General features: G+C 40.3%; 1 protein-coding gene across 1 annotated transcript in view; it reads right to left on the bottom strand.

Annotated features, from left to right (window-relative positions):
• Positions 1-7734: 7734 nt before the first annotated feature.
• The window catches only part of ARF4 (ADP ribosylation factor 4), a 28359-nt gene continuing 22041 nt past the window's right edge, over positions 7735-14052 (bottom strand). The window contains exons 4-6 of the mRNA XM_054479677.2: positions 13636-13707; positions 11881-12006; positions 7735-8667 (exon numbers count right to left, since the gene is read on the bottom strand). Coding sequence (XP_054335652.1) covers positions 8581-8667; positions 11881-12006; positions 13636-13707 — 285 coding nt within the window. The 3' untranslated portion in view covers positions 7735-8580. The remainder of the gene's footprint in view (positions 8668-11880; positions 12007-13635; positions 13708-14052) is intronic.

Genomic DNA, 14052 nt, shown 5'->3' with positions numbered 1-14052 from the left:
TGTATTCCCAACATTTTGGGAGGCTGAGGCAGGAGGATCACTTGAGCTGAGGAGTTCAAGACCAGCCTTGGCAACATTGTGAGACCCTATCTCTGCAAAAAATAAAATTAGCTAGGCATGGTGGTGCATGCCTGTAGTCCCAGCTGCTCAGGAGGCTGAGGCCAGAGGATCACTTGAGCCCATGAGGTCAAGCCTGCAGTGAGTTGTGATCAAGGTGCCGCTGCACTCCAGCCTGGGTAACAGAGCAAGACCCTGTCTCCAAAAAACCACTCTAGATTTCATTTTGTAGTGGGTAGGGGGGACAATTTTTAACAGCTTTAACTGACATGGGTAATATATAAGTTCTGTGTTCTCACTTTATGTGAAAGTACTTTTTTAAATGTTGAAAATACTAGAGCTGTATTAACTTGATTTTTTTTTTCCTTAGCACTAACTTCAAAATAACCATACAGTACTGCTTGTAATTTTTGTATTTTTAGTAGAGACAGGGTTTCACCATATTGGCCAGGCTGGTCTTGAACTCCTGAACTCAGGTGATCTGCCCGCCTCAGCCTCTCAAAGTGCTGGGATTACAGGCATGAGCCACGGTACTCGGCCTAAATTTTAATTTTATATATAATTGGCAAAATAATCTTAAATATAGTAAATCTGTTCACCTATCTGCTATGCTAGCAAACTTTGGGTTGTCAAAAATCCATGTTCATATTGTCAGTGTTAGATTTTTACTCATAATTTAAAATTTCCTTGCAAAGTTTCACAGAAAACTGAATTATTCATCTCTATCTTCTGTCCAATTTATGTATTGAATGTATGTCAAAGCATTTATATAACACAGTCCATTTTGCCCAGTAATTCACTTTAATGATGTTATCATGAAGTGTTGGTGTACTTTTTTTTTAGTGTATTGAAGTATTCCTAGGTTGCATTTGTGCTAGTTTCATACCATTTGTGTTCCTTATATATTGAAGATGGTTCAGTAGGGGAATTGGATAGGCTTTATTTAGTTGACTTTCTTATACTGGATAATATAAACACTTTTTTTTTCTTTTCTTTTTTGAGACAGGGTCTGGCTTTGTCACCCAGGCTGGAGGGCCGTGGTGCCATCACGGCTCACTGCAACCTCCACCTCCTGGGCTTATGCAATCCTCCCACCACAGCCTCCCCAAATAGCTGGGACTACAGGTGTGCACCACCACACCTGGCTAATTTTTGTATATTTTATAGACAAAAAAAAAAAAAAAATGGTTTTACTATGTTGCCCAGGCTGGTCTTGAACTTCGGAGTTCAAGCAGTCCACCCACCTCGGCCTCCCGAAGTGCTGATATTACAGACATTAGCCACCCCACCCAGTCAGCACACTTTTTTTTTTTTTTTTTTTTTTTTAAATAAGACAAGGTCTTGCTGTCGCCCAGGCTGGAGCGCAGTGGCATGATCATAGCTCACTGGAGCATCAAACTCCAGGGCTTAAGCGATCCTCCCACCTCAGCCTCCTGAATAGCTGGGACTACAGGTGCATGCCACCATGCCTGGCTAATTTTTTAAATTGTTTAGAGATGGGGGTCTCTCTATGTTGCTCAGACTGGTCTTAAACTCCTGGACTCAAATGACTCTCCCGCTTCAGCCTCCCAAAGTACTGGGATTATAGGTGTGAGCCACCACACATAGCCCTTTTTAAAAAAAATTAAAAACAATTTTTTTCTCCAGAAAAGAACATATTTAGCAACTTTTAAAAACATTTTATGGGTACATAGTAGGTGTATATATTTATGTGGGACATATTTCTTTCGATAGAGTAAATTGAGTATCCATCACATCAAGCATTCATTTGTGTTACGAACATTCCAATTGTACTCCCTCAGTTATTCTAAAATGTGATATACACACTTTTAAAAGGATTTATTGTGCTGGGCGCGGTGGCTCACGCCTGTAATCCCAGCACTCTGGGAGGCTGAGGTGGGTGGATCATGAGGTCAGATCGAGACCATCCTCGCCAACATGGTGAAACCCCGCCTCTACTAAAAATACAAAAATTAGCTGGGCATGGTGGCGCGTGCCTGTAGTCTCAGCTACTTGGGGAGGCTGAGGCAGGAGAATCACTTGAACCCGGGAGGGAGAGGTTGCGGTGAGCCGAGATCACGCCACTGCACTCCAGCCTGGCAACAAAGCGGGACTCTGTCTCAAAAAAATAAATAAATAAAAATAAAAGGATTTATTGCATATAATTCTTATATCCCCTGTGGAATAGTTTGGAGAAATGGTACATCCAAAGATAAAATCAGTTAGAAATAAACAGTGGCCCTCCTCAGAAAAGCTGAGCTATAGTGTTTTGGGTATCTTAAACCAAGAAAGGGTATTTCTATCCAAGCTGTAGAATTTTTAATGATTCTATTATAAATAATGGAATCAGGCCAGCACAGTGGCTCATGTCACATAATCCCATTCCCCTTAAGAGCTTTTTGTCACTGCATATCAACTCAGTTGACAAGGACTGGCCCCCAAAAGAAGCTGCATACTCACTTGGCAGTCACTCCCCATTCCCCCTAGCTCCTGGCAACAACTTAACCTGTCGCTGTGGATTTGCCTATTCTGGACATTTCATATAAATTGAATCATATAATTTATGTAGTCTTTTGTGACTGGCTTCTTTTACTTAGGATGTTTTTAAGGTTCTTACTGTTGTAGGATGTATCAGGAGTTTGTTTTTATGATGAATGTTCCATCTTATGGACGTACCACATTTGTCCATTCATTAGTTGACAGACATTTGAATTGCTTCCACTTCCTGGCTTCTATGAATAATGCTGCCATAAACATTTGTGTACAAGTTTTTGAGTGAATATGTGTTTTTGTTTCTCTTGGGCACATACAAGGAATGTAATTGTTGGGTGCTGTGATAACCTTTTGAGGAACTGCCAGACTATTGCGGAAAGCAGTTGCACTATTTTGCATTCCCACCAGCAATATGAGGGTTCCAATTTCCCTCCATCCTCATCAACACTTTATTATCTTTTTGATTATAGGCATCCTAGTGTCAAGTGGCATCTTATTGTGGTTTTGATTTGCATTTCCATGATGGTTAACGACGTTAAGCATCTTTTCATGTGCTCGTTGGCCATCTATATATCTCTGGAGAAATGTCTTTTGAAATACTTTGCCCATTTTAAAATGTTATTTGTTGTTTAGCCACCCCTCCTTAAAAAATAAATAATAATAATAATCCATCATCCCTTGCCTTTTCAGGACCATCCAGGAGGCAAATCTTTCTTAGTCTGTGATTCATACATCCCTTTAGTTCCCAGCCTAAAAAAAAGAAACACCGTAACCAAAATCTGGTGAGTTCCCAGAAAGCAAGGATAAGTTGTCCAACACCAAGTACTTACATGCCCAATAAAATTGACAGTGTGGCCAGGCACAGGCTCATGCCTGTAATCCTAGCACTTTGGGAGGCCAAGGCGGTTGGATCACTTGAGGTCAGGAGTTTGAAACCAGCCTGGCCAACATGGTGAACCTCCGTCTCTACTAAAAATACAAAAAAATTAGCTGGCCGTGGTGGTACACAGTCTCCCAGCTAATCCGGAGACTGAGGCAGGAGAATCGCTTGAACCCAGGAGGCAGAGGTTGCAGTGAGCTGAGATCGTGCCACTGCACTCCAGCCTGGGTGACAGAGCACGACTCTGTGTCAAAAAAAAAAAAATTGAAAACGTATTATTTAAACAATATAGAAAAATGACTGACAAGGTCAGGAAGGAACCTAACTCCGCTGCCTCTAACACATGAAGCCATACTGGCAGGCATCCAATAGTACAGCTACCTCAATTATTCTTTGCCTGTGTCTAGATAAGCACTTTTGCTATTCATTTCTCACAATCTTATTAGAATTTAACCATGTAAGGGATAGTCCTCTAAAAGTAGCATAGTAAGAAACAGCAGCCAAGTAACCTTCCAGTAGTGGCCCATGAATGCAATGTCACATATATATGCTAGTAGAAATATATTTTCCCTATTAGATCCTCAGGTAATGAATTTACAGACTATTATTATTCAATCTAGTTTTCATACTAATTCCACCAAAGCTGGTGACGAATATTTACATTATTTAAACATCCAGAAATACAAGCTACCAGAAGGTACAAGCACTTGTTTTCTCTCTAGTTTCTCCCCACTGAAAAGCACTTGGCCGGATGCGGTGGCTCACGCCTGTAATCCCACCTGAGGTCAGGAGTTCAAGACTACCCTGGCCAACATGGTGAAACCCCATCTCTACTAAAAATACCAAAAATTAGCCGGGCATGGTGGTGTGTGCCTGTAATCCCAGCTACCCAGGAGGCTGAGGCAGGAGAATCGCTTGAACCTGGGAGGTGGAGGTTGCAGTGAGCCGAGATCACACCACTGCACTCCAGCCTGGGTGATAAGAGTGAGACTCCATCTCAAAAAAAAAAAAAAAAAAGTAAAGCACTTGTTTTCAATGACAAGTTAGGAGTCACTTTCAAACCTCCATGACAAAGAACCAGGTATTTCACATTTAATTAAATTTGGGCAAGGCAGAGTGGCCCATACCTGTAATCCCAGCACTCTGGGAGGCCTAGGTGGGTGGATCACTTGAACTCTGGAGTTGAAGACCAGCCTAAGCAACATGGTGAAACCCCATCTCTACAAAAATTAGCCAGGAGTGATGGCGTGGGCCTGTAGTCCCAGCTATGTGGGAGGCTGAGGTGGGAGGATCGCTTGAGATTGGGAGGTTGAGGCTGCAGTGAGCTGTGATCATGCCACTGCACTCCAGCCTGGGTGACAGACCGAGACCCTGTCTCAAAAAAACAAAGTTTGATTCTAGTAAGTGACCTGAAAGTAATTACTACTACCTGAAACATAATTCTGTATACTCAAGTAAACTCAAGTGTCTGAATGAGACACCAATACTCTCCACAAAAGATACACTTCACTTTTTTTTTTTTAATAGAGATGGAGGTCTAACTATATTTACCAGGTTGGTCTCAAACTCCTGGCCTCAAGGGATCCTCCCGCCTCAGCCTCCCAAAGTGCTGGGATTACAGGCATGAGCTGCCATGCCTTTTTTATTTTCAATGGAGGGTATATAAGGTAAGTGGAAAATTTCGTGGAAATTGAAACCCTTAACAAAATATCAAGATATTACGTCACAGAAAAGCAGCTTATGTTAAAGTGAGACAAAAGACAATGGGAAATGTTGTGGACAAAAAAAAAAAAAATGCTTATTGGACAGGGGAACCAGAGAACAGATAATCGTGCTATCCTCAACTCTGATGCTGCCAAGTGAGCCTGTAAGGGAATCACAATTTCTCTTCAGTTTCTCTACTGACATTATTTGACAATTAGTTGATAGAATACTTCTTAATCTAGGGATATAATCAACCGTTCTGTACAACAGGGGTGGTCACAGAGAACTCTTCTTATTGCTTGACCAACAGTAGGTTTAACATTTGAGTGAACAGTAAGCATTGAATCTTGATAGCATCAACTATTTCATAAGAATACTTCAATAAATAAGGACAGTGACAGTGATTTTATGTTTGCATAAAACAGGGAAAGGCTAAGGGTTATCTCTCAATACTTTTTCCCAAAACATTTAAACCACTTGTTTGGAAAAAGAAAAAAAGGAACTTTAAAAAAAAATAATACAAAGACTGAAGAAAAAATAATTTTTAGGGGTAAACGTGTCAAGTTGCTAAGTTAATACTTTATTATTATTATTATTATTTTTGAGATGGAGTTTCACTCTTGTTGCCCAGGCTGGAGTGCAATGGTGCGGTCTTGGCTCACCACAACCTCCACCTCCCAGGTTCAGCAATTCTCCCGCCTCAGCCTCTCGAGTAGCTGGGATTACAGGCATGCACCACCACGCATGGCTAGTTTTGTATTTTTAGTAGAGACGGGGTTTCTCCACGTTAGTCAGTCTGGTCTCGAACTCCCAACCTCAGGTGATCCACCCGCCTTGGCCTCCCAAAGTGCCAGGATCACAGGTGTGAGCCACCCCACCCAGCCTAATACTTTATTTAAAAACTATAAAAATTAGCTGGGCATGGTGGCTCATGCCTGTAGTACCAGCTACTTGTGGGGCTGAGATGGGAGGATCACTTGAGCCCAGGAAGTAAAGGTTTCGGTGAGCCAAGATCCTGCCACTGGACTCCAGCCTGGGTGACAGAGTAAGACCATCTCAAAAAAAAAAAAAAAAGTAATTTCCAATGGTAGTAAGAGCTGCCTTACATCACAAGTAAGATTACGTGGATTCTCTAGTCCCTTTACAGTCCATGTAAACACCTTTGCGTAACTAGGTTAAATACCTAGCCCTAACACTGAACTTATTCACTGATGTTTTGTATTTCCTAGTTAATGCCCCGTAAGACTACACACATATACTATACTGTAGTTCAGTTTTATCCTACAGGAAATGATACCTCTCTTCTTTGGAAGGAAGAAGGGAGAATTCATCCAGTTGGCTAGGGAAATTGCATTTCTAACAAGTAACACAAACTAAACATATACTTTGTCCTAATCATCAACTAATTCTAATTTCCTTTTGGTTAATCCAGTGTGTTGGTTTTTTTTTTTTGGAGACAGAGTCTTGCAGACTGTGTGCAATGGTGCTATCTTGGCTCACTGCAACCTCTGCCTCCCAGTTTCAAGCAATTCTCTTGCCTCAGCCTCTCAAGTAGCTGGGACCACAGCATGCACCAGCACGCCAGACTTTTTTTTTTTTTTTTTGTATTTTTAGTAGAGATGGGGTTTCACCATGTTGCCCAGGCTGGTCTTGAACTCCTGAGCTCAGGCAATCTGCCCACCTTGGCCTCCCAAAGCGCTAGGATTATAGGTGTGAGCCACCATGCCCGGCCATTGTTATTTATTTGACAATTCAAAAATATACATTTTTTTTAAAAGTATGCATTTGATTTTGGAATTTTCAATCCATAAATTTAGCTGAATCTTTACAAGCCATTAAGAATGCAACATGAGAATACAGACAGAAACTAAGTTACTCAGTTATCAAGTTGAGCCCTTAACAACTTAATAGATGTAGTTTATGAGGTATACCTTTGTATGAATTATATGCAGCTTTCTGTTAAAGTTCTAAAATTTGCCCTGTTAAAAAGAAAAGTGGTTGTGAAACTTTTTTGTAGGAGAGTAGCATCACTAAGTCTCTATATTGGCCATACAAGTAGCACCTGAATTTTTTTGTTTAATTAACCTTAACTAAAAAACACATACATACATGCTTTTTGGGCAGTTCATTTTATTACTGCCTTTTACTCTCCCTACCCCACTCCACATGCCGCCCCTCCCCACCCCCCACCTGTTTTTTTTCTATTGTTGTTGTTTTGTTTTGTTTTTAGTTTTTTAAGTAGAGACGGGGAAACAGGGTCTTACTATGTTGCCAAAGCTGATCTCAAACTCCTGGTCTCAAGTGACCCTTCTGCCTCAACCTCCCAAAGTGCTAGGATTACAGGCGTGAGCCACCATGCCAGGCCCTCCTTTTACCCTTGATCTGACTTTAGAAAACTACGTTTTTAATAGTGTTCCCCATGCTGTTATACACATGAAAACAGCCTAGATCTCCACTTTATACAATTAGTAACCTACTAATTGGTCACTAAGTGGGATCTGTGTTACTGTTCACAGTACATAAAATATGCAAGCAAAGTTGGCTACATAAGAAAATACATTTCAAACACCTTCAAAACTCAAAAAGAACACACACAATTATGTATTTTATCATTTTATTAGGAATAATTCCAAATGGGTTATGAAGAAAATGTATTCATCGAATTTGTTGAGTTTTCCAAAAACTCTTAATGAAGATATGTCTGCCCAATAAACAAAACATCAGCAGAACTATCATATACTGAGCAAAAAACCAGGCTGATAACAAAAGCAACATGCAACATAAAAAAGACACAATATAAAGGAAGACAATCTGCTGAGTATTAAAAACCATCTAAATATCAATTCTTTGCAACCAGCAGAGAACTAATTAGCTATCAAATCCAAACCCCACCAAGGTTAAGTTTGGCTGATGTAGGCCAGGAGTCAATGTAGGGGGAAAAATTTCCTCAGTGCAAGAGAGCTGAGTAGTGTTTTGGATCTTTCTCTGGCTGGTACAAGCAGTATTAGAAAATCTTTTTGGCAAGGGAGAGAAATAAATACAAATGGAATGCTACATTTTTAAATTAGCAAACTGTCTCAGGAATGATAAAGGTATCAGTAAAGTAGCAAGGAGATAACTTTAAAACATTATTTGTCTGGGGCTCAAAAAACACTCAAAACAATTTATTTAAAGGTTTCACAAGAGCTATGTCCAGGCATTTATGCTTATGGGAAGTAAAATTAAAAGAGGATACTTTTTTCCCAAGGAGAATTTCTTTAAAACCAAGCACATTGCTAAACAGCAACATTATACTTGGTAAACAATAATTGGCAACAAAATAAGTTTAATATTCTGCCCAAACCAGTCCCAGACACTGTTTAATAACCAAGATACAAACTAATTTTGCTGTAACAAGCCTAGACCAATTTTATCAAACATGTCCTTGGTTAGATATCCAATTTCATTTAACGTTTTGAAAGCTCATTTGACAGCCAGTCAAGTCCTTCATACAGACCAGTTCCTTGTGTTGCACAAGTGGCTTGAACATACCACTGTAAAGACAAGAAAATACTTGATTAACAAAGTTAATATATAACACCAGTGTTTAAACTTTCTTAATCAAACTTAAGAGTCTTTTCACACCTCTTGCTTCTCACAAAACTCTCCCATATTTAAAGCTACTTCTGGCTGGGCGTGGTGGCTCACATCTATAAATCCCAGCACTTTGGGAGGCGGAGATGGGAGGATCGTTTGAGCTTAGTAGTTTGAGACCAGTCTGGGTAACATGGTGAGACTCTGTCTCTACTTTTTTAGATTAAATTATTTTTTAAAAATAAAGCCACTTTACCTATTCTGGAGGTTGCAGTGAGCCGAGGCTGTGCCACTGCACTCTAGCCTGGGCAACAGAGTGAGACTCTGTCTCAATCAAGCAAGCTACTTCTACCTATTCATTATATTTAGACAAGATTTTCCCCCCTCAGTCATTCAGCTTTCTTTTCAGTGCTGGTTTTTGGTTCCCTTTTAGTAAACTTTCTACCACTTAATCTGAAAAGAGAAATCATGGGGAAATTAGTAACTAATAAACTACCCATACGGTTTTTATAACTCTCGTTTCCCATAAAACTAAACTCAAAGTAGAAGAGGCAAATTTTTGACAGAGTAGGGTTTGTTAGGCCGGGCGTGGTGGCTCACGCCTGTAATCCCAGCACTTTGGGAGGCCGAGGCGGGTGGATCATGAGGTCAGGAGATCGAGACCTTCCTGGCTAACGCAGTGAAACCCTGTCTCTACTAAAAATACAAAAAATTAGCCAGGCATGGTGGTGGGCGCCTGTAGTCCTAGCTCCTCAGGAAGCTGAGACAGGAGAATGGAGTGAACCCAGAAGGCAGGGCTTGCAGTGAGCCGAGATAGTGCCACAGCACTCCAGCCTGGGCGACAGAGCGAGACTCCGTCTCAAAAAAAAGAGTAGGGTTTGTTAATATTTTAAGGGCAAGCTTTTCAGACAATTTCACTATCTTTAGTCTCATGCATTCCAAAAAGTTCTTGCTTTTAAATGGCAATGAATCTTATCTCTAGTAACTGTGTGAAGGTATCAAAAAAAAAAACCTAGAAAACAATCTACATTTAAGGCATAGTTTACTTCTATTAATTTTTTTGACCAGTTTAATGTTGCAAGGCCACTGCAGGTATACCATGTTGCCAATTATTTGAATACCAAATCTCAGTAACCTAGGAGGCTGGGGTAAGGCTCAAATTCATACCTTCACAGCATGGAAAACTTGTATCATTTACAGTTAGTGTTGCTTGCTTATTTATTGATTGATTGACTGATTGTTTTGAGGCAGAGTACTCACTCTGTTGCCCACGCTGGAGTGCAGTGGTGTGATCTCGGCTCACTACAACCTCTGCCTCACAGGCTCAAGAGACTCTCGTGCCTTCAGCCTCCCAAGCAGCTGGGGTTACAGGCATGCACCACCACGCCCAGCTAATTTTTGTAATTTTAGTAGAGACAGAGTTTTACCATGTTGCCCAGGCTGGTCTTGAACTCCTGGTCTCAAGTGATCCACCCACCTTCGCCTCCCAAAGTGCTGGGATTACAGGTGTGAGCCACCACACCCGGCCCAGTTTATGTTCTTCAAATCAGCCTGAGATATCTCAAACAGGCAATAGATTTTTTTTTTTTTTGAGACGGAGTCTCGCTCTGTCACCCAGGCTGGAGTGCAGTGGTGCGATCTCGGCTCACTGCAACCTCTGCCGCCTGGGTTCAAGTGATTCTCCTGCCTCAGCCTCCAGAGTAGCTGGGCTTGCAGGTGCCTGCCACTGTGCCTAATTTTTTTGTAGTTTTTAGTAGAGATGGGGTTTCATCATCTTGGCCATGCTGGTCTTGAATTCCTGACCTCATGATCCACCCGCCTCAGCCTCCCAAAGTGCTGGGATTATAGGCGTGAGCCACTGCACCCGGCCTGCAATAGGTTCTTTGTTGTTTGTTTCATTTTTTACCAGCCACAGTATTTCCCTTATTTACAGGTTAATGCAAAACTACTGTAAAAAGCCTATGACACTAAGTTTCTGATAATTTATCTCCATCACTGAATCACTGATCTAAAATGACAAGTAATTTTAGAGAACTACAATTTTTTTTTTTTTTTTTTAAGAAACAGCCGTGCTATGTCACCCAGGCTGGGGTGCAATGGGCACAATCACAGCTCTCTGCGGCCTCCAACTTCTGGGTTCAAACAGTCCTCCCACCTCAGCCTCCCAAGTAGCTGGGACTAAAGGCACATGCCACCACACCCAGCTAATTTTTGTTTTTGTAGAGATAGGGTTTCGCTTTGTTGCCCAGGCTGGTTTGGAACTCCTGGCCTCAAGCAATCCTCCTGCCTTGGCTTCCCAAAGTGTTTGGATTACAGGTGTGAGCCGTGGTACCTGGTTTCCTCCATAAGCTGTTATGTTAACAAGCAAACAAGGCTGGGCAACATGGCTGGAATCCCAGCGCTTTGGTAGGCTGAGAGATAGTGAGAGGATTGCTTGAGTCCAGGAGTTCAAGACCAGCCTAGCAACAAAGCGAGACCCCCATCACCACTTTTTTTTTTTTGAGACCAAGTTTCGCTCTTGTTGCCCAAGCTGGAGTGCAGTGGCGTGATCGCGACTCACCGCAACCTCCACCTCCTGGGTTCAAGTGATTCTCCTGCCTCAGCCTTCCTGAGTAGCTGGGATTACAGGCATGCGCCACCACACCTGGCTAATTTTGTATTTTTAGTAGAGACAGGGTTTCTCCCTGGTTGGTCAGGCTGGTCTCGAACTCCTGACCTCAGATGATCCGCCCACCTGGGCCTCCCAAAGTGTTGGGATTACAGGCATGAGCCACCGCGCCCAGCCCCCCATCTCCACTTTTAAAACAAGCAAACAAACATTACTGGGCCCCTAATAAGAAAGCCAGATTTCAAAATATTTGATGTAGGGTTACTTAAAAGATACAAAATTAAAATTAAGACTATCAATAATCTTCTTTCCATTCCTTCCACCTCCCCCTTCAAAAAAAAAGAAAAGAAAAAAAGAAACTATCAATAATCTTTAGACCTATTCTACAGTAGTTTTCTGTATCTTTACATGGGTATTTAAAGTTTATTACCATATTTTTAAATAAATGATGTGCTCATTATTTGTCCAAAGGAGATAATAAATGTTTAAACTGAATACTGGCTTACACAACTATCCTAGTAAGTCTTAATAGTCAAGAGGTTAATATCAACCTCCAAATACTTACTGTTCTGTTACGAAGAGACTGAAGCCCTAGTTTATCTGTCATTTCACTGATGGCCATAGCATTTGGCAAATCCTGTTTGTTTGCAAAAAGTAGCAGCACTGCATCTCTCAACTCATCTACCAGAAGCTGGAAATAAAAGGTAAGGCATTAACAACTACCAACCAGAATCCGATTTTTGAAACTGTCTTCCTATATATACTTTACTCAGCATTGGATACATTAGTAAACATTAACCTAATTTCTCGACACAAAGTTCACTCTTACAACTGAAGTCTCATATCCTTCAGTTTTTAAATCCAGAGCAAACAATCATATGCCTTCAAGTAAGACAGAACTGTTTTCCAAGTCAATCATCCTACACCCCATTAAAGCAAATCACTCATCATTCAGCCTTCATGATTACCCATTGTCAGGACTGATAAGGGCAAGAAACACATACGGGAATAAAATATTTATGGCAGGATCTTATGGTACTTAGTAGCAGAAGTACTTAGATAGATGATGATTCTTTTAGGACTTCTTTCCAACAACAGTGGGACAATAACACAATTATCTGGGTGTTGGCAGTATCATGAAAAATACAAAAAAAAAAGTACCAAGAACAGAAGTTGTACTGATGCATGATGCAATATAGATGAACTCTGAAAAATTATGCTAAGTGAAAAAAGTCAATCACAAAAGAACACATTGTATGTTTTCATTTATATGAATGTCCAGAATAGGTGACTGTTTAAAGACAGAGTAATTAGTGGCTGTCAGAGGCTGGGAGTGTGGTGTGGGAGAGGAAGGAAATGGGAGTGACTGCTAATGGTTCCAAGATTTCTTTGGGGGTGATGAAAATTTTCTAGTATTAGATTGTGATGACGGTTGTACAGCTACGTATGCTAAAAGCCACTGATATGCACATTTTAAAAGGATGACATTTATAGTATGTAAAGTATGTCTCAACAAAGCTTTTTTTTTTTTTTTTTGAAGAGGGAAAGCTGGTGACATTTGACTCAGGCAAAAATCCAACAATGACTTAGTTACACATATACTGGCACAATGGTTTTACAAACTGCCCTCTAATCTTAGGAGGAATGAATGAGAATTAAGATTTCATTTCAGTAAATATTTTATGGCTACAAGTTTAAAATCATGACAAGGATTCTCAGCAGTCTTCCTCCATTTAGTACATTTAACAACATGAACACATGAAAACATTAATCCAATCTATGGCAAGGCTGCAAAATGCCACTGTGAACCAAACATTTGTCTCTACTTTCAGAAGGAATTCCTTATCCTTAAATGGTTACTATTAAAAAACATTTCTGAAGTAATTATTGGCACAGCATAGAGAAAATGGAACCGATGACCTTGGGAACAAAACATCTGAACCAAGATTCCTAGGGTCAAAACTGCTACAGCACTATAGATTTGATATCTGTAAAATAAGGGACTGAGCTAAATCAGATATCCTCAGCCAGACAGGCATCAAGATTACCCATGAGGCATTCTAAAAAAAAAACAACGCTGCTCTACCTTCCTCCCAACTTACTGAAGTAGCTACTCTTCCGTGTGTTTTTTAAAACGCTCTATAAGAGATTTTGAAGTACATTATTAAGAACCTGTGGATAATATAGTTTCTTAAGTTTATTTTTAGCCACCCCCGAATCCATTTGTGTAATCTAATCATAGTCAAAATGTACTAAACCACCACCAGTTTCACTCAGAAAAGCACACCTTGAAAATGATGAATTTAAAGTATATTCTTACCATTTTCTGCAGCTCATCTGCTACTTCCTGAATTCTTTCACGATCATTGCTATCTACCACAAAAATAAGACCCTGGGGAAAAATTGTTTCAGTAAATTTTAACAGTTAAATGACACTATATGAAACAGAAGGCAGCAAAATGGTACCAATGGTTAGACATTAGGAAGAAAATGTCTCTTTAAAAGTAAGAACTTAAGGCTGTAATGCTAAAAGCTGATTTGAGAACTATTTGTAAGTTTATTAGTGCTATTTCAAATCTAAAAAATTCTTATCCTTCACCAATTAACTACTTTTCTCAACTACCCTAAGAATAAATTGTATCTATTTTCCCCCTTCCCTCTGCACTCTCACATTTAAGTGCAGGTACCAAAATAGCCACAAAGTAGGAACAAAAAGAAAAATAACAAATCAAGGATC

Source organism: Pongo pygmaeus, chromosome 2 (assembly GCF_028885625.2).
Source record: "Pongo pygmaeus isolate AG05252 chromosome 2, NHGRI_mPonPyg2-v2.0_pri, whole genome shotgun sequence".
In the NCBI taxonomy this organism is placed as follows: domain Eukaryota; kingdom Metazoa; phylum Chordata; class Mammalia; order Primates; family Hominidae; genus Pongo; species Pongo pygmaeus.
This window is presented reverse-complemented; position numbering and strand designations above follow the sequence as displayed.